Source organism: Cydia pomonella, unplaced genomic scaffold (genome assembly GCF_033807575.1).
Source record: "Cydia pomonella isolate Wapato2018A unplaced genomic scaffold, ilCydPomo1 PGA_scaffold_147, whole genome shotgun sequence".
Taxonomy (NCBI): Eukaryota; Metazoa; Arthropoda; class Insecta; order Lepidoptera; family Tortricidae; genus Cydia; species Cydia pomonella.
Window position 1 is genome coordinate 16,245 of NW_026907790.1, and position 27,880 is coordinate 44,124.

Below are 27,880 nucleotides of genomic sequence, written 5' to 3' on the forward strand. Positions count from 1 at the left end.
ACCAAATTATGGTTCTTGTTTTATTAATAATTAATTCGTAATTAAATGCGATAAATATGTTACTGGACAAGAAATAAAATAACTTTGATGCAGGCAAGGGTCCCTATCTTTATAATAATGTGTGTACACGGCTTAAGACAGAAACCGGGCTACAACCGGAAAATCGAAGTTAGTCAATTGCAGGCATTTTTCTCTGTCACTCTAATTACGTCTTACTACTCTTTGATGGTTCGACTCTACTACTCTTTGATGGTTTCTGTGCTGGCAATCCTAAGCGGGAACGGAAACGAGACTGTTTTTGTTTTGTCATTAATGACATGACATTGACAGCAACGGAAGTTGAACCGGAGTGCGATAACGATAGCAAACTACACATACATAAAATACTTTGAATTAAAGTAAATTAATTAATTAACAGGTTAAGAATTACAACCTTGAAAACCACACGTGTTTGTTCTTAATAATTGCCAATATGGAGCTTCAGACTTGGCTGTCTCAGCCTCCAAAGTATACAACTTTCAGAATAAACAAAACACGAGAATATGATATCAAAACTTTTGAAACCTACTTGGAAAACGTAAGTATTGCCGATAATTTAAATTAAACTGTATTTTTATTGTTAAAACTAACTAGAAAGTTTATTTCAGCAACGTGAAAGCTTAAAATTACCAGCAATACCGAAATTTTATTACCTCTATCCGGACTGTTTGGTTGTGGAACAGTGGGTAACCGACGTTCAACCAAGTGGTAATAGTGAGGTGATAGTAGATGCGCTGTGCGCCGCGGCTGTACTGAGAGGCGCTCATGTGTTTGCTCCTGGTGTAATGGGGCTCCCATCAGGTTAGCTTTGTTCAGTTAAAATTTTCGTAATATTTGATTACTATCACTGTATCAGTGTGTGTGTATTAATATTTATTTATATGATGTATAGTGTGTATACTATGCCTCACCGCCACATGCATGTAACTGTAATATATAATAGCATGTATGCGTTTTTTATTAGAATATATTCATATTTAGACAGAAATAGTTGTATCATTGATGCCACACCTTAAATAGCAATCCTGGCAGGAACGCCATGTGAGGAGTGGCGTCAATGAGATAACTTGTTGGTTGGAAGTATAGTTTAATAATGAAATGTGATCCTTAACCTACAGAATATATATTATTATTCTCTTTATTTATTTTGGATCTTAGGTTAGGCATTTCATAATATGATTTTATTATATTATTATAATTATTTAATAAGCAGGCAGGCAGTTTGACAACTGATATGACCTGTATCCAGTATTCATAAAGATAGTTATCATGAATGAGTAATAGATATAATATGCTTGTCTAATTTATTTTTAAACTGGTTCACATTTTGTGCTGAAACCACATCTTCTGGGAGTTTGTTCCAAGCCCTCACCACTCGATTGCTGAAAAAGTGTTTGTCAACTTTAAGTGATGACCTCTCAGACGGTTGTTGTTGTTGATAATATAGACAGATTATGTGAAGGTGTGTGTAACATATAGTGCACATCACAGATGATCTGATTACTTATAGAAAACTTCAGTAAGACTAAGGCAAATTATTGGTATTTTGAAACAGATAATTATAATATATTCAACTTTTAAATTATCAGTATCCCTCTTTTTTTCTTTATTATTGTATTTACTATTGTCCTTAGAACACACACCCCAACTACACTTTATTTATTTGTGTATTTAACATATTGTAAACAACCCACAAGTATTGGTCTCTTAAAGAAATTATGAAGAGCAAATATTTAAGCATCAACATCACAAAGAAAACATTCAACACTTGTGTTCTACCTTGCCTAACATATGACTGTGAGACCTTGTCTCTTACTGAAAACCATTGCGTGATACTTGCAAGGTGTCAAAGGGCAATGGGGCATAGTATTATAGGGATTAAATTATTGGATAAGATCAGAAACTCAGAGATACGAAAGAAAACAAAGATTACGGACATACTTGCTCGCATCTACCTTCTAAAGTGGGGATGGACAGGCCACATGCTGCGCTGCCCAATAAAAAAATGGAGCAAAAAGGTTACTCTATGGTACCCTAGAGGCTGTACTAGAAAGCAAGCACACCAATTACAAGATGGAAAGATGACATTTGTGTGTCTCTAGGGTAGGGTTGCCATCCGTTCAGGTGTCCCCAGATTTGTCCTAGTTTAGAGGGTGTCCGGGGAGGACTTCATTTGTAGTCCGGGTTTAAAAATTTAATGCCTTAGGCCGCCTGCAACACACGCACTACCTCTTTAAAAAAACCTGTTGACATGTCCGGGTTCTGGACTCTAAAATCCGAGGTTTTCACGCGTCTTGTCCTAATTTCAAAATTTTAGAGATGGCAACCCTACTCTGGGGCCATACTGGATGAGGGTTGCTGCAGACAGAGCCCAATGGAGACAGTTGGAGGAGACCGAACTGAGGGATATATTATATATATAAAAAAAAACTCATTTGAAATGTATATTTATAGTTCGAAAGAAATGGCTTTATTGTATTGTATTGTAAACAACCCACAAAAAGATAGTTTTATAGTGCAAGAATATTCTTCAAGTCTTTACTTTTCTAAAGTTTTTAATGATATATTACTTACTCAACGTAACAATGAAGCAGCTATAATCGTTCTTTTTTTAATAGGAACATATTGGGATGATTTGATTAATCAATAGTAATTTACTCAACAAACTGAATAAGTACAAATAATGGAGATACAGTTCTGCAAGTATGGAATTTTCTATTGGAAAAATTCTCCTCCTTCATTTTATTTAAGTATTTTGATTTCTTAAATATTAATACTTTTTGAGATATTGGGGAAATAAGAAATATCTAATTTTCCCTTCCTTTTGTTAATAACTTTTGATATTTTTTGTGTGCTAATAAACGCTTCGAATACATTTTTCTAGACGTCATTACATATCTAATGAGATATCACACGCATTCTTAGAGTAGTTTCTCACCGTTTTCAGTTTGTTGAGTAGACTTTAGTTCAGTTTGTCGAGTAAACAAATTAAATTAGACATAATTGCGGATCATCTTACAAATAAAGATTTTGGTAATTTTTGGAAGGCAAAAAGTTAAATCCTAAACCTGGCCAACCTGTGAATGTCCACGGCCTACCTTCAAACATAATTTTAAAGTGGAGTCACCTCTTGGGCCTACGCCTACTACGCCTGTGCTCCTGGCGAGGAGTCCAAACGAGGGGAATTCTCTGCTGAAGAAGTGTCCTCTGTGATTAGAAACATAGTAAGGGGCAAATCCCCTGGTTTTGACTGTTTAAGAGGCCTTATTCCTACAGACGAGCATATTTTGTAAAATGGTTCCTTTTTCATTCAATATTACAACGTAACTATTAGTATTTTTTCAAAAACTGGTAACCAGGGTTGGGCAGTATTTCAAATACCACTTGGGGAAGTATTTTGTATTTGGTATTTCAAATACCATACTCACATGTATTTAGTATTTTGTATTTCAAATACTTTAAGCTTAAAAATATATTTCTACAAAATACATTTTTAAAATCGTATTATGGAATGTTATTAAATTTAGCTAGATCTAAGCTAGGCTAAGTGAGTGGGCGTGTGTTTATAGGTATAAAATGCGATGGCATCCAGAATACTGCTCCCTTGAGGACTGGCAAAATTTATTTATTTAGAATCAATTTATTTAGAGCAAGAATAATGACGATGTCTTTATCGTCTTTGCATGACAAATGGCAGGCCGTCATCATCATCATTATAATAAGTCATCTGTTTAATAATAATAGATTTAATAAAATAATAATAATATTGTCTTACAATTAGCTACATGCATGAAATTTTTGGAGAATGTCAATCGATTCTTCTTCCCGTGAGATTTTTTTTTTTAAATAAACCTATCTATTGTACTTTTCCCAACAACTTCCAAAGTTGCGAATATTAATGTGGCACGCGCACGGTTACGCCAAAATGCATGGAAAGATTATGTAAAATAAGTTGTTCGTTATTTACGTCGTAAAAAAATGTATAATATTTATTAAGTCACTTAAAAAAAATCTATTATGCCTTACGCCTGCCATACATATATTCCGTATATTCCTAGCTAATACATACTTATAGGAAATAAGTTTTTTTGAAGGAAATTAGTTACTCAATTCATAAAAACCTGTAAAAATATCCCACCAAAAACATTCTGTAAAAAACTAGCCAAGTCTCGATGGAGCTGCTTGTTTATCTTTAAAAAGTAATGAAATCTAGACAAAGTCGTGCCAAGTCTAAGGTTCCTTACTGCGATTTCTTTATTATTATAGTTAATGTTGTGTGACTTGGCCGTTGAAAGGTAGACAAGGGTACAAAACCAGGTGCTCCATGACACTATTGCACCAATCTGTCGCCAGAACCGCTACCCATTGACGATGGAAAATTGCCACAATTTCTGCGTTCTGGTCTTATCCAGAGGTTCTCAAATAGGGGCCTGAAAATGCGGCGAAATGGTTCCAGTAAAGGATGGTACGGCAGTGTTTGCTTCGCGCTGGACTTGGCAGATTAGCACATAAGTTTAAAAAATAAATCGTAAAATGTATTTAGTATTTTGAATTTAAAATACATTATTTTGAACAGAGTATTTTTGTATTTCAAATACCTGTCACCAAAGTAATTTGTATTTTATATTTCAAATACAATTTTTAATGTATTTTGTAATTTGTATTTCAAATACGATGAAGGCAGTATTTTGCCCAGCCCTGCTGGTAACCTCTTTCTTAATGAGTTTTCTTGGGAGTCTTTTTCAAATTTTGCAGTGAGAAGTGTCGTTTCGGTTCTCAATTTTGCAGTAAACAAAAATCATTTGGTACATGAATGATTACAATTTGATTCAACATATCTTGTACAAGGGGCTGGAATGATTAAGAAATGTTAGATTCATTTGAAAAAAAATGATAAAATACCTTCCGAGTTTTCTACATTTTTTTGGAGAAAACAGGGTCACAACATTTTTTTTTCCGCAAATTGTACGTATATTTTGCTTTAAAAATAATATTATAGCAAACTGTAACTTTATGTTAACCTTTAAAAAAAAAATGCTATGAGACCTACATTGCGGTAAATTAATATTTTTTTAAAAGACGTATAAATCACGCTGACACAGCGTGATTTCCTCCTAATCTACTCATCATAACTCCATCGTGTTTCGGCTCAATAGATTTACCTTGACGAGCATCATCGATCTAGATGAGGTCCAGGGTCTCATGATGGAGTCAGGAGTTGGTCACCAGAACTCCTAATCTACTCATCATAACTCGATCATGTTTGGGCTCAATAGATTGGCCCTGATGAGCACCATCGGTCTAGATGAGTTCCAGGGTCTCATGATGGAGTCAGGAGTTGGTCACCAGAACTCGTAATCGACTCATCATAACTCCATCGTGTTTGGGCTCAATAGATTTAACTTGACGAGCACCATTGATCTAGATGAGATCCAGGGTCTCATGATGGAGTCAGGAGTTGGTCACCAGAACTCCTAATATACTCATCATAACTCGATCATGTTGGGGCTCAATATATTCCTAATCTACCCATAACTCCATCGTGTTTGGACTCTATACAGTGGCGGATTAACCGAACAGCAGAAAAAGCATATGCTAAGGGCCCCGCGCCTAAGGGGGGCCCCGCGCTCCGACCCTGACCATGCGATTTCGGCACGCGGAACCGGCCAAGTAGAACTCGCACTCCGCGGATCCTGTACCACCACATTTTATTTACAATGTATTTTTTTTCGTAACTCAGTAACAATATTGATCAATTATTATTATTTGTTATTATCCTGTCTATTTTTCTTTACAACGATACCAAATTTAAAGATTTTTTTAGGCTTACGCAAATACCTAGAGCAGAGTTTAGCATAGTACCGAAGGTGCAGAGTGTTAGGGAAGGTGCAAACTTTTGTGCATGGCTAAGCTGCAGGAAACAGCAGAGCTCGGAAACGAACAAAAGAAGATACTGTGTTTAAAAACATATTAGTGAAAAGCAAGGAAGGATGATTTATTTACTAATTATTATTTCAAATAACAAATTGCACCTTACAGCTAATGCCTAATGATGATCAGCTTTGAGCCCGTAGTAGGCCAAAGGACGCGCTCCTCTACGGCTGGCCGGGCCCAAAATATGCCGAGTTGCTGCAAAGCCGTGATACATATGATCTAATTGTCAAAATGTTATAAAAAGAAAACAGCGCGGCCCCTATGCAGGGCTTTGCATTCGCATAAGCCGGATGTAAAGCCCTACATAGGGCCCGATACCCAAAGCATCCCAGCAAGTCGCACTTTCGAGCAAGAACTAAGGCCGAGCAGCAGGCGAGCCGAGATCAATTCCAAACTCTGTTCTCCTACAATTCAGTCTTTGCATGGTGGCGCGCCGTGATTGAACGCTCCGGGCCTCCACCCTTATACGGAGCTCGGCCTACGGCCTCGTTCACACTCTGGCATTGATTTCATTCTAGACTCTGCTTTCCTGCAGCTTGGCCTTCGGTTTCGCACGGGAACGCTACGAAATCGGGTGGTCCGATCGGTCCGGATATTCAGCTCGTGGGGCTCAGCCTTCGGGCTTGTTTTTTGGCTCACTTAGCCATTAGTTCCCACTTCTTAGGTCTGACTCACTTTTCACCTATTTTTACAAGCTTTTATTAAACTTAATAATCTTGATGTTGTTAAACAGTATCCCTACATGCTTTAACTTGTAATACTCGTAAGTTGTTTTCAAAACCTGCAAACCATCTGCAAACTATTTTTTTGACCATTTGTCAAAATTTGGCAAAATCGACCTAATCTGATGATGAAAACCGAAGGTAAGGAGGAAACCTATATAAAAGAAAGGAACTGTGATAAAATAACACAACTTCATTAAGATTAGGCTCTTTTAAAATGTATTAGTAAAAAAATAAAAAGATCGAAATTCCTCCCTGCATTTTTTTTTCTTTCGGAGCGATTATTTCCGAAAATAATAACTTTATTTAAAAAAAGGTTTTTGGAGCCATTATTCGTTTCGAAATAGCTTATCCAACCATACGCCACACTACAGGGTCAAAGCAAAAAAATATCAAAGTAAAAACATTTTGTACGAGAGGTATCCTAATTTTTTTTATAGTTTTTATTTTACCCGTTCTGTCGCAATCCATGATTTATGTATCCATGCCAAATTACAGCTATCTAGCACTAAAGATCACGGAGCAAACCCTCGGACAGACGGACATGGTGAAACTGCTTATATAAGAGTTTCTAGGTGACTACGAAACCCTAAAAAATACACTGCATAACATGTTAAAAACTAATAGAGAACGAGTGGACAAAAATTAAGACATCGTAAAAATGTTGTGATGGTACTGAATCCTCGGGGTGCGAATCCGTCTCGCACTTAATCATTTTTTTTTCAAACCAGGGGGGCCCCGCGAGCTATTGTGCTAAGGGCCCCGCGCCTTCTTAATCCGCCCCTGACCTATATATTTGCCCTGACGAATACCATCGATCTAGATGAGCTCCAGGCTCTACTGATGGAGTCAGGAGTTGGTCATCAGAACGGCAATTCTATTCATTATAACTCCATTATGGGTAGCCAACATGCCAATCGTTTACACTACGCCAACGAAACGGTATCTGTCTCTCTATCGCACTTATATGCGCAAACTATTAGCATCTCGGCTAGGCACTATGGGACTATGGGTGCATAGCCAACATGCCAATCGTTTACGCTACAACAACGAAACACCATCCGTCTCTCTATCGCACTAATGTACGCAAACGATTGGCATTTTGGCTGGGCACCATGGGTGCGTAGCCAACATGCCAATCGTTTACGATACGACAACGAAACACTTCTGTTTCTCTATCGCACTAATATACGCAAAAGATTGGCATCTTGGCTAGGCACCATGGGTACATAGCCAACATGCCAATCGTTTACGCTACGACAACGAAACATTATCTGTCTCTCTGTCGCATTAATATACGCAAACGATTGGCATCTTGGCTAGGCGCCATGGATGCACAGCCAACATGCCAATCGTTTACGCTACGACAAAGAAACACCATCTGTCTCTCTATCGCACTAATATGCGCAAACGATTGGCATCTTGGCTATGCAGCATGGATGCGTAGCCAACATGCCAATCAATGCAATTAGATATTTCTTATTAATTTATAGGTTGCAGTGTCAATGATAAAGTTGACATCTACGGTGACGTGGAGGGAAAATGCAAGAAAGGGCTGAAAGTGGAGTATACCGGCCAGAAAGTTTTTGTTGGCACTGGCTACTTGAAGATGCCTCGACATGAGCTATTCAAAGAAGGAATACCACCTAGGTAACTCATTATTTAAACAAAAACCGCAGATTTTTATGTCTACACCTATTGCTATTTAAATTGTTAATTTAGCAAGCTATCCAACCACCTTTACCAGAAACGCATTAAATTGACTCGCTCTTCCTACACTCATCATTTGCTCATTTTAAACCTAAGTACCTCATTTTTTTTGTATGGATAGCCTTTAGAGGTTAATTTAAACAATTGTTTATCTTTCAGCGGAATTGCTATAGAAGTTGCTCTGCCCGCTTCAAGACTACCAGTTATCAATGAGTCTATATACCCCAAAGGAACGTTGGTGCTTCAAAACCTTCCGTCAATGGTCTGTGGCTGGGTGGTGAATGCACAGCCCAAGGAGCTCATCCTAGACATGTGTGCATCCCCTGGTAATAAGACTACACACTTAGCAGAAATGTCTAATAATGAAGTTAGTAGTATTAGACTTTTGCATGAAGAAATATTTTATGGAATAACACAGTAATTTAAATAATATATTCAAATAGCGATTATACCGATCATCCTGTGATACCAGTAGGAGGGTTATTTCTTTCTTTTTATTAATCTATTGTTTTATAACAACTGATCAACTGACTATAATAGGTAACTAAACATTTTTCGTTAGTAAAAAATGTTTTGATGACTTTAATTGTATGTTTTTTTAGGCAACTATTATCGCAATAGATAAAACTCCTCAAAAAGTGGCTAGAATAAAGGAGAATTGTGAGAAACATGGAGTTACTTGTGTCATCGCTTATGCCTTTGACTCAACAAAATGCTATTCAGAAAATGGTACTACTGATGTCACCAAAAGTCCTCCTTTTAGTTCAAATGTTTTTGATAAGATTCTCCTTGATGGACCATGCAGCGGACTTGGACAAAGACCTCAGCTAGTTAACAAAATGACTGACAAGATGCTGCAGTCATACAAATTCGTACAACGAAAGTTAATGGAATCAGTGAGTATAATTTCTACTTAGAACCTTTGCACATTACTAAGATGTGTAAAGCCAGACAATTTCGAGCTTCGAATTTGACAGGTAAACGAGATGGCGCTGTATGACTTCGTAAATAATAAGGTAACTTCGAGCAACACCAGCAGGAAAGGAGTCGGCATTCGCACTATTTCCTCTCTGCCAAAGCACATGCCCAACTGGGCATAGTGCAGTGCGTGTTGTGACTCGTCTGTACACAAAAAGAAATCGAGGTGTGCTAGATTTGTCTTAAACGTGTGTCTTTTTCTATGTATTTGTGTCGTGATTACAGATTGGATTTTGTATGTATAGTAAGTGAGAATTGCGACTTAGTGTACGTTTCCCCCGCAAAAAATGGTAGAACGATTTGTTCGGTAAGATATGGCTTGGGCTCCTCCCTTCCGACATGTGAGAAGCGGAAGCCGGTGTTGCTCGAAGTAAGGTAAAGCCTGACAACAGTTTATTTAACCCTGAGATAGTGTCGCTGCAAACAGCTTACGTATGGCAATAATGTGCGTACGTCATGTATAGTCGGGGTAGTGGGCATTGGCTTCATGTTGATACTCGTATATCGTATAATGTCAAAACTTTGTTTATAGAGAATTCGGTTCTGAATGTAGGTCTCGTCCAAATAAACTATAGGCATATTTGTATCCCTTACTTCTTGTATTTGATCCAAATAACTTTCACGCCAAACCACAATATCGGAACGCTCCATCAATATTGAACGTTGGTTTCTGCATTTTTTATATTTGAATCCCATACTGTGCATCAGTTTTCGTAAGTACTCTCTGCTGCCTGTAAATCCAATGTCTTTTTTCAAAGCAGTGAGCAGTTTTGATACTCTGTACTTACTTGTTTTCGCACGGCATAAAATTCATGAATTTTATGCCTTATGGCACATTTATCGAAGTCGTCTATTTGAATTCTCTTTTTGTGTGGGGCTTTGTTTTGTACAGGTGGCAAAGTCAAGACCGTCTCATTATTTTTAGAAATATTTTTTAGTGTCGATCTACTTAAACCAGTTCAATACAACCGCACTATAAAATGTCAATACCGGTCATGTCAACAACCAACTTTAAAACATTGTTTATTGGAATGCTATGTAATCTTTCGTCTTTTTTAAGCTGTAAGTATTTGATTGCATTCACTACAATTTTTTTCGCATCTTTAGAAATTTTTATTGGCATTTTTTTTGTAATAAAACCGTTTATATTTGAATATATTCGTAGATATTTTCTGTTTGTTTACATCGGTGACATTGGATGACATCCAACGTTCGTTGTCAAAGAGTACTTGTTGCCAGTGAAAGAAATTAGTACCATTGAAAATCCGCAAAATGGCGAGAGTCAAATAAACTGTTGTCAGGCTTTAACATTGATTGTCAAAAGTTGTCGTTTGAATTCGGTGACAACGAAATATGGCAGAGTACAGCGCCATCTGTTTCAGCTGTCAAACTAGGGGTGCGTTTTTTTCTACAAAGTTTTAATGACATATAAAATCACATCTCGCAAAGGCAGTACTTTAGTCAACACACCCCCCTTCCCCAAAACCGTGAACAAGCAACAACTCTGCCACAGTGGCACATGTTACACGAACATTTCTTCTATTTTCGGGGCTCGCTCAAATATCAAACATCTTATATTTGTGTATAGCGTTAATTTGTTCGTAGCTTAGACCTCTAGTCAAAATAACTCAACTTCCATTCAAAAGATGCCGCTAGGTATTGGGGAAACGCGATTTGGTATAGACATTGCCAGTCTTCTTGTTTTATTTATCCATGTCTTGTGCATACTATTGGACATAGCACGTCAAAATACTTATGTGACCCAATACGCTTTTATTCATGTCCCCGTGTTTTTTTTTTGCAGGCAGTGAAAGTACTGAAACTAGGAGGGGTTTTGGTATACAGCACATGCACAGTAACTGAAGAAGAGAATGAAGCCATGGTCATGTGGGCATTGAGCAAGTTCCCCTGTCTTCAGCTCGTCCCTGCGGAGCCCCTCCTTGGAGGCCCGGGGATGCCTTGCGAAGGTCTCACAGATGCTCAAAGGTAAATTGATTATAGAAAAACTGGCCAAGTGGAAGTTGAACTCATGTCCGATTCCGAACTGTCACGCAAATTTTTACAATGTTTATTTTTTTACCGACACGCGTGGCAAGTTTTTATTATTTGTTTTTATAGTACGGTAGGTAGCAGTAGAAATAGACACTCTCGGGAAAAGTTCATTATCATACTAAACGACCTACGTAATTTAGTCGGATTCATTGTTGCCCACCAAGCTTTGGTATACGTCTACCGTTTTGACGTAGCACTTAGGAGTTTTTAAAAGTACCTAATAGGCAGAAATGAAAAGTGAGACTATGACGAGGACAAACTACTCCTCCTACTCCTACTAAATTAAAACTACGGTTACCCGATACAAATTTTGACTTACCTGACAAATTCCTGATTATTTTTTCAAGTTTGCTGACCGCTCGGTGACGGGGGGATCCCTAGCGACAGCGACGTCGGGGCACGAAGGCCGAATAAAACGGTACATTACAAAACTATTGATTCATTAAAAATTCCTGACATGGTCGCATTCCTGACACACGGCCAAAATTCCTGACATGTCAGGAAAATTCCTGACATCTCGTAACCCTGCTTAAAACCGAATCGTTCGGTAATTCCTTTGAGCTGCTGTTATATGGAATAACTGACTTTATTTTGGGGTATAATGTTTTGCCCCGATCAATAACCTTCCTGCTGGGACAGGTTGATCGCGTCGCATTGATAATGTTTCGTTTTTGTATCAAAAAATACAAATAACTTTTACAAATATTTATCGCCAAACCACGATAACAGTTTGTTGGGGAGGATAAATATTTATTTAAGTATGTATGGTTAATATATGGTCAGTAGTAATTTAAAGAAATATGTTCCATTCTTTATTAAACCCATGTAAAAATACATTAACTTCAATAAACTTTAGAAGATATTTGTCTTGTAAACTAGAAAAATGTGATTTAATAGTTGTATTTGCCTCATGAACTAGTAAACTGTAATTTAATAATAATTGAGTTGAATGAGTACTACCAATACTGTACATTTTGTAACTACGAGTATCCAAATGATGTAAGTATTGTTATAAAAACAATGTCATCACATTTATCTATGGCATTTTAAATCTAAAATAAACTCTTTACCTATAAAACTGAAATTAATCTCGATACGTAAGATGGACCTTTCAACTATCTCATATAAATAATATGTAACTTGAAATTTGTACTCTATTGTACTCAAAATAAGGCTCCTTTTACGTACTTTTGAGCATTATATAAATACGTTATATGACATACTCATGTACAGTCATTTATCACATACTATCACATTGAAAACAATCAGGTAAAAGATACCATGCAATTTATATGTTTATAGTACCGTATTAACAACCGCCAAAGTGGTACATTTTGCTAAGGAATGGCACATGTTTTTATTTATTTATGGTAACTATTATTGTTACAGAGCAATGCTACAAAGATTTGGACCCGAAGATGATTGTCTTAGGCCAACTAAACATCCCATATATAAAGACACAATAGGATTCTTCATTGCAAAATTCATCAAAACGGAATAAATTACAATTCATAATACATAAATCGTGTACATAATAAAATATTTTAAAAAAGGTCATACTTTCATAATTTACTAAGTACCTAAGAGGGAAAAATAAATATTATTAGTATCAACCTCCACACTTGGCAATCAGTATAGATTGTCACTCAAGCAAATAATAGATTGTTACTTTATTAAATAATACGTATTTTTAACAGTGTATTTTACGAAATAAATATTTATTTTTCTACGCGTCAATAGCTAGGTTAGTTAGCAAAATTTGTAGTGTTATAAAAATCTCCCTGTATGTAAATTACGTCAACGTTTTTGCGTCAACGGCATGAAATGTATGGGCCCTGGGCTCATTTCCGTATCACATTGTAAATTAATCTTGGCAAGATAAACAGTTCTCAAATATTATGCTCTATGTAAATATTGCAAATACACAATAAACGCAAGTCTTACACTTTTTGCCTATACCTGTCTTACCTATGTTGCAGTGTTTTATTACGTAAATAAAAGCTGACGAGAGACGAGACGTCAATTTAGGCGGGCCGCTACAGCCCAATATCAACCTTCGTGCAATGCGTCAAGATTCACTATGATGCGCTGTGCACGATTGGCGTAGCTTTCAACCGACCATGCTTTTCATTAAATATATCTGTCATGTGTACCCTTACTGTGAGTTTTACGCGGCCTTATACGCTGGCGACTGCATCAACTTAAAAACATATGAAAGGTGTAATCTCCTTGCATCATGATGGGTTATTCCCACTAGTTACCACCAAGTTGTTACCAGTGGTAACTACTGGGATTTTTTTTCCCACCTTTTACCAGAGGTAACTACTGGGAAAAAAATTCCCACTAGTTACCACCAACTCGATTTGGTGGTAACTACTGGGATTTTCCCAGTAGTTACCACCAAAATTTTGTTAGAGTTCAATACTAATAAAAACAGTAGAAATAGTAAAGTATAAATAAAGAGTGCTTTAATAAATAGTTATAGTAAAAGATGGCGAAAAAAATTCCCACTGGTAACAACTTGGTGGTAACTAGTGCGAATAATCCCATCATGATAAATGATAATATCTCTGGCGTTACAAATTGTAGGCGCACCATTCAAACCAGTATCAAAAATTATACCTACAAATGTACTAGAGGCTTACTCTTTGTTTTTTTTTAATAGTTTGCCGTAACCATATCAAAAACAAATTAACCTAACTCCATATTCCCATACAGAACATAAAATTCACAGGGATTCAATGCGGACCCACAAATCTGCCTTTAGCAAGAAACCCCTCTTGTCAAATTTAATTGGATCCTTAGTCTTCGGGCATGTGGTAAACTTGAAGTTTTTCAAAAGCGAAACCATAGCCAATTTTGCAGAATACATGGCGAATCGTAGACCTGGAAATAAATAAAAATATTGATCATGGGACTTGAGTTGTTTCTTCTTCGGTAAGTCAAGTCAATGGCCGAATGTACTTAATACTACTGGGGACTAATATGTACTATCGGGGACATTCACGGTGAACCACCTTAAGGGCGAAAATCTTTTAACACATTCACTGCTGGGAACCCACCTGGTGGGCGCTCGTGAACTTTGTTCAGATGCCGGACAACCGGCGGGTTGTTTTGTACGCAGCTATAGACCACCGGTTTCTGGGGTAGTGCGCCGTTTTTTGTCTGGCAGTGAATGTGTTAAACGTCTTGCAGGCGGTGATGCGATAACACAAAAGTGATGACCAATTTATAATAATTTTGAAAGTGACATAAATAATACTTTAAATAATGTAATTAAATGGATGGACATAAATCAATTAAAAATTAATGTAAATAAAACGAAAGCAATCAAATTTAAAACATATAAAAGTCAAAAATTAAACCTAAATATCAATTATAATGGTGCACAGATAGAATTACTAGACTCAATCACATTCTTGGGTATAACACTAGATGAAAACTGTAATTGGAAATATCATATAGAACTAGTATGTAAGAAAATAAACAGATTTGTATTCGCACTAAATAAAATTAAGAAAATTGCGTCCTTAGAGACAGCTCTTACACAGATGAGACAGATATGTGTCATCTGTGCTACGATATGGAATAATTATATGGGGAAACTCGGTATTGATAGACAGAGCTTTTAAGGCTCAAGAGAAATGTATACGAGCATTAGGCAACCTAAAAAGAAGGCATTCATGCAAGCCAATATTTGAAAAGCTTAACATTCTTCCTTTGCCCTCTATGTATATTTCGGAAATGTGCATATTTGTCAAAAAACACCCAGAACTATTTAAAACGGTGGCTGAGAGTAATCCATTTGCCCGAAGCAATAGATTACACAAATTAATTGGATGTAAAAGCCAAACTGCTTTTTATCGTAATAATGTAATGGGAATGGCAATCACACTGTATAATAAGATAGCGTCTTGTATAGCTGCTCTTCCAATAAATCAGTTCCAAAAAGCATTCCATAAATGGCTAGGCAAAAAAAATTTTTACTCAGTATCCGAATTTCTTACATGTGAAGCCAATGAGTGTTAAATGGACATGGACAAAACAATATGTACAGCAAATAAATACGAGTACCTATTAGTAGTACTAGGTAATGTTATAAACGTAAATAATAAGTATTGCGTTTGTATTGTAAACATATAATATATAATAATGTTATAACAGTTTAGGTTTATGTAAATATGTAATTAAAATTTTGCATGCCTAAATTAATGTACTAACATTATTGATACTGAATAACTTTGTAATTCACCAACTACACATAATGTTTGCCGGACCTACATTACAACAACAAACTAGCCTAAACAACAACAACTAATAAACCGCTCCTACAACCTATTGGTTGTCTCATTACCTGCTTTTACCCATAAGTGCATAAGCATCGTAATTGGTTATCTCTATGGGAGGCGAAGTTTGGCTCGCTCGTAAGGATCGAGGCATAAATTTTCTGAACTGGTTCACCGCGGACGTCCCCGATTATACGAACGCGAATGATGCGGTCTTGATTTGACTGGTCAAATCAAGAAATAATAGAGTTCTGGAACTCTATTATTTCGTAGCTACTTTACCAACTCCTGTGTTTTATTATCAATTAAATATTAATAATGAAACAATGTGCTTCTATACTTAGGCCGCTATTGAATTCTGAGATAAGCATTGTAGCGTGGCAACTATACAGATTCTCCTACAATGTGAGGCATGTGGAATTACGAGTATATAAATATGCTGGTTATCGTTTAAGACGTACCTATGCAATTCCTTGGCCCAGTCCCAAAGGCCAGGAACAAGTGAGCCGGTCTATTCTTCTTCTCTTCCCCGATAAACCTCTCTGGCCTGAACTCCTCTGGTTGTGGGTAAATGTCAGGGTCCGTGTGGATCCCGTACACTGGTATAGCGACCACGTCACCGACGTTGATTTCTACTGGTGTTCCAGGTAGGGTGTATTTCTTGGTGCAAACTCTGTCAACTCGGGCGACGGGTGGGAACAATCGTAACGTTTCTGAAGCAACATACTTTATTTTGTCAAAATTTCATTGTACAAGTGTTGATCCAACTCTATTTTTCTTTTAACAGGCATATACTACCTACTAAACAAGACTATTGTAACAAACCTAATTTTATTAGGTAGTTTGCGTTATTTTATCGTCGAGTTTCTATGGACATCTTCGGTCTCTATCATCAGATCAGCTGTCATCATAATATTTTTATTTTATTTATATATACAAGGAATTCCAACAGCTATAAAAAATACATTAAACTTTTTAGATAGTAATACAGAGCCAATTACAGGAACTCGCAAATAGAAACTGTATATATAACTTACAAACACACAAGTACACACTTACAAAGTACACACTAGATACAAAAGCACATGTGACACAATATATTACAATATGAAATATATTATCAAAGTTACAATTAGAAAAAAAAGAGAGACCAAAAAAATAGATATGAGCAATAAATAAGAACACTTATAATTTATGAAATTACACTAAGATAAACAACTTATATTCGCATTTGGATGAACAACATGGACCGGGCTCAAATACATTAAAGTTACAAATCACACTCCATAGCGTATCACTACCTGCAACATGTTATTTAGAAGCACTGATTGACTAGATTGCGCCTTACACTAGGGATTGAGCAATTAAAAACGTCAATATCTAGATCCTTCGACAAATTATTCAAGTTACGAGCTGCGCGACACAGGAAACTATTTTGCCTATAATTAGATAAAGGGCGTTTAACTGAAAGGGGGGGATAAAATCTTTTAGACCGAGTGGGCGTGTTGAACGAAAGTTACATTGTCACAAATATTACATTGTCACGCAAACATTCAAAGATATTGAGGTTTAAAGATAAGTTACATAACTCCATCGTCTTATACGAATATAGCAATCTAAACTAAAGGTAGCAATTAGGTTTTTTTAACATAAACGTAAGTCAATTACTAAGTAATGGACATTCATTAATTCAGAGGTACTGCGAGTCACTGAATAAGTAGTATACTCTTGTCGGCGTCAGTGGCAGACAAGTTATCAAGTAATATTATGTTGACACAAATCGAGTTCGCTAAAACCGGATTGCTAAATATATTCAAAAAATGCACGATTCTTCCACAGCACAGTTATGAATCGGGTTTCATATTTCCTGCTATGAAACGGTGCTGAGTTAAAACTGATTCAAAATGTATCTTTAGAATTCAAAATGTATATTTAGAAATGGAGTACCATTTTTATTTCAACCTATATAAAGTATAAAATATAATACTATGATATAATTATATTATTATATTATATTATAAAAAGACATTCTGATAAAAAATTATAACTAGAAATAAGCCCTATGTCCCGTTCCGACTGTCACCTGATCCAATTCCAAATGTGCCAAAAATGCTAGCGGCATTGCCGCGTTGCACAGCTAGCGATATTTGCTGAACCAGGAAAGAGCCGGCACGGGGGTCGCTGCCCCTATCTCTCAAACGTCGCCCCAAAGTACTAAGTCTTACTTTCGCTCTCTTGCGATGCCACTCTAGAACGCCGGCTAAGACAAGCCAGGGCCAAAAGTCCCTACTTATTTTATGTCTTTCCCATCACGGAACAATAGTGTTCTGGACCTTTGGGAGGCGTGCGCGGAGGAGAAGCCAACACGTAAAGGCCCTTTTGACACTTTTATGAAATATAAGGGGTACACCGAACAGATGCTGTCCCTGCCCGTGTAAATATTTATTGATTTCTACTGTCGACCTATAACAATTTATAAGATAGAACCCGCAGACAAATGCTGGATAGGAGTAGACGGACAGCAGGTTTGGTAATTCACTCACCCAGCAAAAAACCTTCTAAATAAGACATCTGCGACAGCAGCTCGTAAGACATCTCCTTTCCCTCTGTAAGCTCCGTGACATGAGCACGAAGCTTTTCTTGGATATCTGGTTTGGTAGCCAGCATGTGAATGGCGAATGAGAGTAACGTGCTCGACGTTTCGTAACCCGCTATGAGAAACAGCAAAGATTGCGCGTCGATCGTGTCGTCATCTAGCACTGTAAAGATGAAATTAATATTTGAAATTGTAACAAGGGGCAGTAATTTTACGATATTTATGATATGTACGAATTTGGCAAGACTTGCAGTTGATTTCTCGCATCAATGCGCGAGCTATTGAATCATGTCAATATCCATACCTTAACAGATTCTAAACCCAGAATACTGCTAGAAAGTCACGATCCTCAGCATTGAGGGACCGACTGAAAAAGAAGCTAGAAAGTTAAGTTCCTCAGAAAGAAGATCAAAAGTAGTGCGCAGAGAAATGCTCTATTCGGGTCTCGCCACGCAGTATATTATATCTATGGGATAACAAACCATCGTCATGATTATCATAAAGTTAAGTGTTATATAGAAACGAGGACCAAGTTTCGCACAAACACATAAGTTTGAAATTAAATTATGAGAGACAAACTCCTTGGAGTAGAATTGAGGAGTGTCTTTTCTAAAGGGCTTATTTCCACTTTGAACTTTTTTTGGGAAATTGGGAAAAACATAAATCCACGGTTTCCATTTCGAAATAATTGCTGTTTTCTCGATATTATATTAAATTAAGTTGCTATAAATGTTATGGCACTACATACATTGCTTAATCTACCTACTTAATTATGTTAATTAGCATATCTTTTTCAGAGTTAAGTCCTTTTGATGCGAACTTTTGGAATTAAGCCGTTTTGTTGCGGCCATGTGAGAAATAAACCTTTTTGATTTGTACATCACAGAAATAAACTCTTTTGAAACGGATACCTTTTTATTGTGAAATTAACTTAACAACTACTACAGCAAATAGCTAACTTAAGTTTAAGCAGAATACATTTACACGTGAACTTCTTCTGCATCATCTTCGCAACAATCGCATTCGACTTCGTCTCGATTTTCTTCTGCTGATAGATTACATTTGTCTAATACGGTTCTATACCAAACCAGCTCCGGTAACCTAATCCAGTTGTCTCCAAACTGTTTTTTAAGCAAATTTTCTACATCCTTTTTTTTTATTCGCTGAAAGAGGCCGAGTTGTATTATCTGCTGTATCAATTTGCATTGGAATCCTTTTCCTTTGTTTTAATATTGTTTTAGGTAATTTGCTTTCTTGAGTTTCATACTTATAGTATTCGTTAGCTTGAGAAATAAGGCCTTTTGATCCGGACTTTGATTTTTGAATTAGTTTTTTTTTTGAGGACAAGAAGACTTGTTAGAACTTGAAACTCAAAGTATATATGTATTTCTCTACTTTTAGCAAAACTACATTCATAGTTAAAAAAAAGTTGAAAGTGGAAATAAGCCCTTTTGAAAAGACACTCCTCAATTAACGTATCAACTTTATTTGGAGAGTTGTCTTTATTATTTACTGGTCTTTAGTAAGAAAAAAGTTATATTGATTAATTCTCACATGTTCCTGATTTTGTGCCGTCCGCATCAATATTTTCTTTATTGGCTCCGTCTATGAGCAGCTGCAAGAAATCATTTCTCCTAAAACAAAAAAATATGTTTCAGAGAAAATTTTCATTATAATTAATGTCCTGTCCTGCGATTTCATCAATGTATGTATGTATGCCTTGTGTGTGTCCCGTAGCGTGAAGAAAATAATTTTTAAGAAAAAAAAAACCGATTTCAATGAGGGAGACCGGTGAAAGATCGATTATTGTTGATTTTAGATTTCATACAATGAAATTAAAAAGACAGCGTCCTACGCCTAATTATGTAGAAAACGAAGTAACATGTTTTTTTTTGCCACTGCACCCACCTTGACACATTTCAGATTTGCCCTATGGTTGACTGGTAAGATACCCGCAATAGGATATTCGACTGTATTTAAGATAAATTATTTCACACCATACATGAAATAAAGCACCAGATAATTATTAAAAAACTAAATACAATAGAAATATAAAAATGTGCCTTGAAAACCTAACTGCTTGACAAACATGTAAAGAGAACAAATTGCCAAACGTGAACTATGCATCATTGAAGAGTTCCGTTCTGTTCATCATCAGCAGTTACACTTCATCGAATGTCACTTCTACAAATGTATGTAAATATTTGATTTGTTAATAAAAATACTAAGATCACTATATATATATTATATGCCTTTAACATTTGAGGGGTTCCCTCGAGTCCTCATGGACCCCATCATCAGAACTCGAACTTGACAAAAATTTGTTTTGAAAATTTAATTTACTTAACAAACACACCGAAGAGGATAAATCGCCAAACGTGTACTATGCGTCGTTGAAGAGTTTCATTCTGATCATTATCAGCAGTTCCACTTCATCAAATGTCACTTTTTTAAATGTAAATGCTTGATTTGTTACAGAATATACAAAAATCACTATATGTTTGCCTTTCACATTTGAAGAGTTCCCTCTATTCCTCATGGATCCCATCTCCTCTTTTGAAATCTTGAAGTCGGTTAAAAAGGAATATGTATAAAGTTTAATTATCATATCAAAAAACAAACGCACATTAAATCAAGTTATTGCCCATTTACTAAATAAATGCATGCACACATAGTCTGGTGGGTCTTAGATGATAATGATAAGATAAAACCAGATATTTAAATAAACAAACATGCTTTGGAACAAGTGCCGCAATTTATCAATGTTATACTGGGAACTAGTTAAAGTCACATGCACTAATATCTAACACAATCTTATAGGTGTAGAGTAATAAAATTGGGCCATTCTTTTTGTACGATTCGCTGTGCATCATATTATTGCAGGTGACATGACAACTATATCTATATCACAATAGGTACTTAACCAACCAGTGTGGTAAACAACCTGTAGGAATAGAGATCTAATTTTCGATCTGAATGAATTCAACATATACCGCTAAATGACGACATCAATTTCGAACGAACATACTACATCATGCTAAATCGGTATCCAAAGTATTATAAACAGACGTTTGCGAAGTTGACCGTTTTATCATTATCGACTTTATTAGTTGACGTTTCAAATTTAGAAAAAATAATAATAATATTAATGCATTTTCATAAAATATTTTTTTAATTTAGGTACTCTATAATATTTTTTAAACAGCATGGGTATAGTGACCGTACCCTTGCTGTTTGAAAATACTATAGCTATTCTGAATACCACATGGCAAAAAACTTACTTGTAATCACCCGATCTCCTTTCTTTTTTAGCAGCTTTCAGTATTGTGACTAATTCTCTTGTACTTTCTTCGTTCATGAAAGATATATTAAAATACCTCAACATTTTTGGTGCAAATATTAGGAAAAAGAATATCATCATCCTCTTAGACTTGGACATATAGTTGAATTTTTCTGCTATCTGTAATTTATTAAATGCAATTGAGAAAAAAAGCGGCCAAGTGCGAGTCGGACTCGCCCATGAAGGGTTCCGTACCATATATGACGTATTAAAAAAAACGGCCAAGTGCGAGTCAGACTCGCACAGGAAGGGTTCCGTACCATTATCTATAAAAACGGTCACTCATCCAAGAACTGACCCCGCCCGACGTTGCTTAACTTCGGTGATTGGATGAGAACCTCGAGATTGGAAAGAAATATTTATTATATTCTGTTTTTAGTATTTGTTGTTATAGCGGCAACAGAAATACATAATCTGTAGAAATTTCAACTGGCTAACTATCACGGTTCATGAGATACAGCCTGATGACAGACGGACGGACGGACAGACAGCGGAGTCTCAGTAATAGGGTCCCGTTTGACCCTTTGGGTACGGAACCCTAAAAAACTACTTACTAGATCTCGTTCAAACCAATTTTCGGTGGAAGTTTGCATGGTAATGGTACATGTTTTTTTTTTAGTTTTATCATTCTGTTATTTTAGAAGTTACAGGGGGGGGGGGGGACACTTTTTACCACTTTGGAAGTGTCTCTCGCGTAAAATATTCAGCTTAGAAAAAAATGATATTAGAAACCTCAATTTCATTTTTGAAGACCTATTCTTAGATACCCCACAGTTCTAAGTATGGGGAACCCCCAAAATTTATTGTTTTTTTCTATTTTTGTCTGAAAATCTTAATGCGGTTCACAGAATACATCTACTCACCAAGTTTCAACAGTATAGTTCTTATAGTTTCGGAAAAAAGTGGCTGTGACATACGGACGGACAGACAGACAGACATGACGAATCCATAAGGGTTTCATTTTTTGCCATTTGGCTACGGAACCCTAAAAACGGTTGACCCATAGAAAACTCCAAGATGTAAGTACAAGCATCAAACAGATATAGATTGAAAGCGCAGTAGTTTTATTTAGTTAAACAATATACTAACCTTTATAAAATTAGCATTTTCATTGGTCAAAGCATCGCATTTGATGCCAAAGGCACATGCACCTATAACTTCCAGCGTAAAATGCCCCATAGTGTCCTTCATTTCAACATCCTGTTTGTCTAAAAGCAATATGTACATAATGAGTGGAAATGATGAGTAATTGGTAATGTAATGTAAAATAAGCGTAGAGGTGGAGGGACGGAAAAATCATAATATATATTTTCTGCTCGCTGGCAGGCTGAATCATAACATAACAAGAGCCACCTAGCCAGCAAAAAGTATATTGGGATATCGCAATGTTAGATTAAATAATATACATCGGTACTTCATTATATAATTTTACCTCCCAGCTCATATTCCATAGTAATAGGTTATAATATCATACTCATAATGATTCTATGAACTTTTATTTATGTACCATATTTGTAATATTATGTAACTTACCATACTGCTTCAAGAACTGAACCATTTGTTCTGTGCACACCTCAATCAAAGGCAGCATGTTCTTTAACCGGGCAGAGCTGAATGCTGGGGTTAGAGTGCTTCGAACTCCTTTCCATTCCGAACCCTAAAATGAGAAAAGAACCTTTTGTTAAGTATGTTCAATGTTTAGGGCACTAAACATATCCATTAGGCAAGTTAACTCCAGCGTGTCATACTTTTCTTAAAATAAGATGCTAAACTTTCTCAAACTAGGCAAGGTGGTGTGAATAAAGTGCTATGGACGCTCCAACACAAAACCCTTTTGAATCTGAAAAATTTTATTAACTAACAAAAAAAGATGATATAAACCTAAAAATTCACCTTTAAATTAAGAAGAGATTGGCTTAAGTATCTTGGTTCATTACTATTTAAAGTGTTTCTATCAACAAAATGTTCAAAATCTCTTATTGTAATTGCTTTGATCAGCTCTGGGTCCAACACATACAGACATGGTCTCCTTCCTTCAAATATACCTGGAATGAGAAATATGGTAGAGTCAGACCAAGCTAAGTTAGCAGCGATTTTGATAGCCCAGCCTGTGCATGTGTTAAGTAAACATCATAATTTCATAAATGTTTAACATTTAAAATAACGCACTGTCTGGGCTATCGAAATTGCTGACTACGAAATTTGATTACTGTCTTCCTACCATTCCTACCATACCACATTCATGGAAATATTTATTTATTTATTTTTATTTTATTTGATACATTAGCAGCTCTTGGAGCTGATGCGTGTATATCGCAGCACTTGTTTATTTAGCACTTTTTAATGTTCTAAAATGTGTGTCTAGTCTATTTTTGAAAGATTTCACTGACGGTGCACTAACAACAGTTTCTGGTAGAGAGTTCCACACATTTACTACACGATTTGGCAAGAAGTGTTTCCTAGGGTTGCTAGCACATGGAGGTTTGACTAGTTTTTTAGAGTGTCCTCTCAACCTTACATTCTGGCTTGATATGTGTAGGTCTTTAATATTTGGAACATTGTAGTGTCCAGACAAGACTTTGTATGTCTCAATAAGATCACCTCGCTTCCTTCTGTCCTCCAATGTTGTAAGACCTAATTCCTGATGCCGTTCTTCATATGGCTTGTCTTTCAGTGAAGCAACCATTTTAGTTGCTCTTCACTGTACTTTTTCCAGCAAAGTGATGTCCTTTTTAAAGTAGGGGGACCATATCTGAAAAGCATACTCAAGTAAAGGACGGAGATATGACTTATATATTCTAATAAATAGATCCTTAGATGCGTGTCCCATTTTAAGTTATGTGAAATAGTGATTCCCAGGTCTCTATATTTATATGCTAGGTTTAAATCAAAATTAAAAATTATTTACTATTTATTTATGACGTGCGAGTTTTCCTCGCCTGAGCGCGCCGCCTCGGCGGAGGCACTTCTACGCTGGCCGGTTTGTGCGTGAGGAAATTGCCTCGTGCGTATGCTCGCTCTGTGTTGACCCGCCTATTTGGGTAAATTAATTAAAAGCGGCCAAGTGCGAGTCGGACTCGCCCATGAAGGGTTCCGTACCATTTATGACGTATTAAAAAAACTACTTACTAGATCTGGTTCAAACCAATTTTCGGTAGAAGTTTGCATGGTAATGTATATCATATATTTTTTTTTAGATTTTTCATTGTTATTTTAGAAGTTACAGGGGAGGGGGACACTTTTTTTCACTTTGGAAGTGTCTCTCGCGCAAACTATTCAGTTTAGAAAAAAATGATATTAGAAACCTAAATATCATTTCTGAAGACCTATCCCTAGATAACCCACACGTATTGGTCTGATGAAAAAAAAATTTTTTTTAAATTTTATGACGTTTTAAAAAAAACTACTTACTAGATCTCGTTCAAACCAATTTTCGGTGGAAGTTTGCATGGCAATGTATATCATATATTTTTTTTAGATTTTTCATTCTGTTATTTTAGAAGTTACGGGGGGGGGACACACACATTTTTCCACTTTGGAAGAGTCTCTCGCGCAAACTATTCAGTTTAGAAAAAAATGATATTAAAAACCTCAATATCATTTTTAAAGACCTATCCATAGATACCCCACACGTATGGGTTTGATGAAAAAAGATTTTTTGAGTTTCAGTTCTAAGTATGGGGAACCCCCAAAATTTTTTGATTTTTTTCTATTTTTGTGTAAACATCTTAATGCGGTTCATAGAATACATCTACTTACCAAGTTTGAACAGCTCTTATAGTTTCGGAAAAAAGTGGCTGTGACATAATCGGACAGACAGACGGACATGACGAATCTATAAGGGTTCCGTTTTTTGCCATTTGGCTACGGAACCCTAAAAAGGATATCACTTTACTTAAAAAGGTGCAACTCAGGGCAACCAAGATGGTATATGGACTACGCAACAAACCATACTACCAAAGGCTTGCCAGTCTTGGTTGTCAAAACCCTGGAGCGAAGAAGACAGCGTGGTGACCTCCTTGAAACTGTTTGTTATGAGCATGAATCATCGTCAAAGAGGCCACAGCTTAAAGATTACTCGCGTTCCCGGCACAAGCAAAGCAGTGCTTTCTAGCACTTTCTATCGAACCGCGTCGTGCGCGAGTGGAATAAACTACCAGAAGCAGTGATAAATGCTCCTTCAGTTAATAGTTTTAAAAACAGACTTGACAAACATTTAAAATTATCAAAATGAACATTAAAGATAAGATAATATAAGAATAACCTTTATTGACCAAAATAATAATTCATTACATATAAAATTTTACATTAATTCATATGGCATTTATATTGATTTTAATATTTTTCTTAAATCATTTTAATAAATATATTTGAATACCATTGCTTTTCATTTATTATTTAGTCTGCCTTCTTGGCATAGGCCTCCTCCAGCTCTCTCCATAGCTCTCTGTTCTGTGCTGTCCCAATCCAATTAACTCCCGTATGCTTCTTGATGTCATCCGACCATCTCAGTTTTGGTTTACCTTTTCTCCTCCTTCCATCTCTAGGATACCATTCCGCTACCTCTCTATCCCACTTATTTTTACCTTCTCTTGCCAATCAAAATTAACATTAATCATACAAAAAAAAACAAGTGCAGTGATATACACGCATCAGCTTTCTGCTGCTAGTGTATTAAATAATAATAAAATATTTCGTTTTGACGATACAGTTAATGGAGTCCCCTAGTAAGTATATTATACCTGTGACAGGAGACCCCACTCTTCCCAGACATTTTGTATAAGCAATTTAATTAAATATAATATTATTTAAGTCCCCAATCCGCATTGGGCTAATGTGGGGACTATAGCCCGAGCCCTCTCGCACATGAGAGGAGGCCCAGCAGTGGGACGTATATAGGCTGAATTATTTTTATTATTATTATATAATATTATTTGATTTTATTTAATTTAGTATAAACTAATCTAAAAACTATTAGTTCCTGTTGTTGGCTTTTGAAATCCTTTCTTTTTTTCAGCATATCTTTAGTCCTCCTTATCCTCATTGATGTAAACATTTTTAGGGAAAAGTTTTTTGTTTTTAAGCAATTTTTTTTTTCTCCATATTAGGGAGACTGAGATAAGGATATGTCTTATTATGTCTTTGGCAGGCTTTCCTAGTCGGCAAACATTGCTTACTTCCCACTTGGAGGTTGGAGGAGGCCTTTTGCCAATAAGTGGCACACAGACAGGAATAAAATATGCAAGTGTAGAAAAAATTAAATTTACTTTACTGACTGAAATAAAGGATTATATTATATTAATCTAAAAACTAACTAAAGCTAATATATATATATATATATATATATATATTTTTTTTTTTTTAAAGAATTTATGTGTTTGTGTGTGTGTGAGAGCTTGTGTATATGTGTGTGTGATTCTATTATTTTTATTACAATACATCTAGACTACAAAAGAAATAAGGAACTCTATTTCTTCATATGTTGAGGATTTCAGTTTTACTGTGACTGTCACTTTATGTGATGTCAGGTTATATATAGATACATAATTATTGATAGCATTGTAAAGTCTGGCCGATTGTGATTCATATTGCCTTTTTACGAACAAATATATTGTTATAACTTGTGAAAAATTTGGTTTAAGTTTTAATTTTAACCAGTTGTCAAGAAACTTTCTATACAGATTTTACAATATTACTGCATACCTGAATAGGTGGTATAACAGTTAGTTAATTTCTTTTAAAAAAAACGAAATTTACAAAATGTTACACTCACCTCCGTAAGGATTGCCTTTAAAAAAGTTGTAGATCTCATATTGAAATTCATGAAACGATTTTTTTGCCATCATCCGAGAGCCCAAATTACCTACTACAGGATACGGCTTCATGAACTTGATCCCTTTTTGTTCAAAGAATTCAAATGTACTTGTGTAATACATGTACAGACTGAAAATTAGGGTCAGAAATAAAATAAGCTTCCATTCTTCCAGCACGAAGAATATTATTTGTTTAGTTCCACTGTTTATATGCATGATTTGGCCGTAAACACTTGCACTAATTGAGCGTCCTTCGTCGTTGAGTCGAACCGAAAACTGAATCGAATCGCTGCAGTTGAAATATACGAAAAGATAACGTAATCGTTTAATGAAAGAGCAAATACCTACAACAATTCACACAAATTACTCAATACTACTAGCTAGTGCAAACAATGAATGAAATGAAATTT

At 36.0% G+C, this 27,880-nt stretch overlaps 2 protein-coding genes across 4 annotated transcripts; one reads left to right on the forward strand and one right to left on the reverse strand.

The window, feature by feature from the left end:
* The first annotated feature begins 138 nt into the window (after positions 1-138).
* On the forward strand, positions 139-12,961 carry LOC133533280 (tRNA (cytosine(72)-C(5))-methyltransferase NSUN6). Of its 2 annotated transcripts, XR_009801842.1 has the most exons (8): positions 139-577; positions 648-840; positions 8,189-8,345; positions 8,565-8,772; positions 9,008-9,301; positions 11,188-11,369; positions 11,783-11,853; positions 12,825-12,960. XR_009801842.1 is itself a non-coding variant. In XM_061872237.1 (7 exons), the coding sequence occupies exons 1-7, from the start codon at positions 473-475 to the stop codon at positions 12,934-12,936; spliced, it is 1,251 nt and encodes a 416-aa protein (XP_061728221.1). In that variant the 5' UTR covers positions 139-472; the 3' UTR covers positions 12,937-12,961. The 2 variants fall into 2 exon arrangements, 1 of the variants encoding a protein (XP_061728221.1); XM_061872237.1 differs by lacking the exon at positions 11,783-11,853 and having other exon boundaries at positions 12,825-12,961.
* On the reverse strand, positions 12,235-27,880 carry LOC133533278 (cytochrome P450 9e2-like). Of its 2 annotated transcripts, XM_061872236.1 has the most exons (10): positions 27,431-27,570; positions 24,259-24,409; positions 23,551-23,702; positions 23,191-23,314; positions 22,747-22,865; positions 21,599-21,777; positions 19,872-19,951; positions 18,265-18,480; positions 16,183-16,434; positions 12,235-14,321 (listed from the first exon to the last, which is right to left on the reverse strand). In XM_061872236.1, the coding sequence occupies exons 2-10, from the start codon at positions 24,341-24,343 to the stop codon at positions 14,164-14,166; spliced, it is 1,365 nt and encodes a 454-aa protein (XP_061728220.1). In that variant the 5' UTR covers positions 24,344-24,409; positions 27,431-27,570; the 3' UTR covers positions 12,235-14,163. The 2 variants fall into 2 exon arrangements, with proteins under 2 accessions (XP_061728220.1, XP_061728219.1); XM_061872235.1 differs by lacking the exon at positions 24,259-24,409 and having other exon boundaries at positions 27,431-27,880.

Coding starts and splice junctions, on each gene's coding strand:
- LOC133533278 (XM_061872235.1), bottom strand. CDS start 27,686: ATGCATATAAACAGTGGAACTAAACAAATAATATTCTTCGTGCTGGAA. Junction 23,703..27,430: donor TAAAGGCAATCCTTACGGAG/GTGAGTGTAACA, acceptor TTCTCATTCCAG/GTATATTTGAAGGAAGGAGA. Junction 16,435..18,264: donor TTTAGAAGGTTTTTTGCTGG/GTGAGTGAATTA, acceptor ATGTTGCTTCAG/AAACGTTACGATTGTTCCCA.
- LOC133533280 (XM_061872237.1), top strand. CDS start 473: ATGGAGCTTCAGACTTGGCTGTCTCAGCCTCCAAAGTATACAACTTTC. Junction 841..8,188: donor TGTAATGGGGCTCCCATCAG/GTTAGCTTTGTT, acceptor ATTAATTTATAG/GTTGCAGTGTCAATGATAAA. Junction 9,302..11,187: donor AACGAAAGTTAATGGAATCA/GTGAGTATAATT, acceptor TTTTTTTTGCAG/GCAGTGAAAGTACTGAAACT.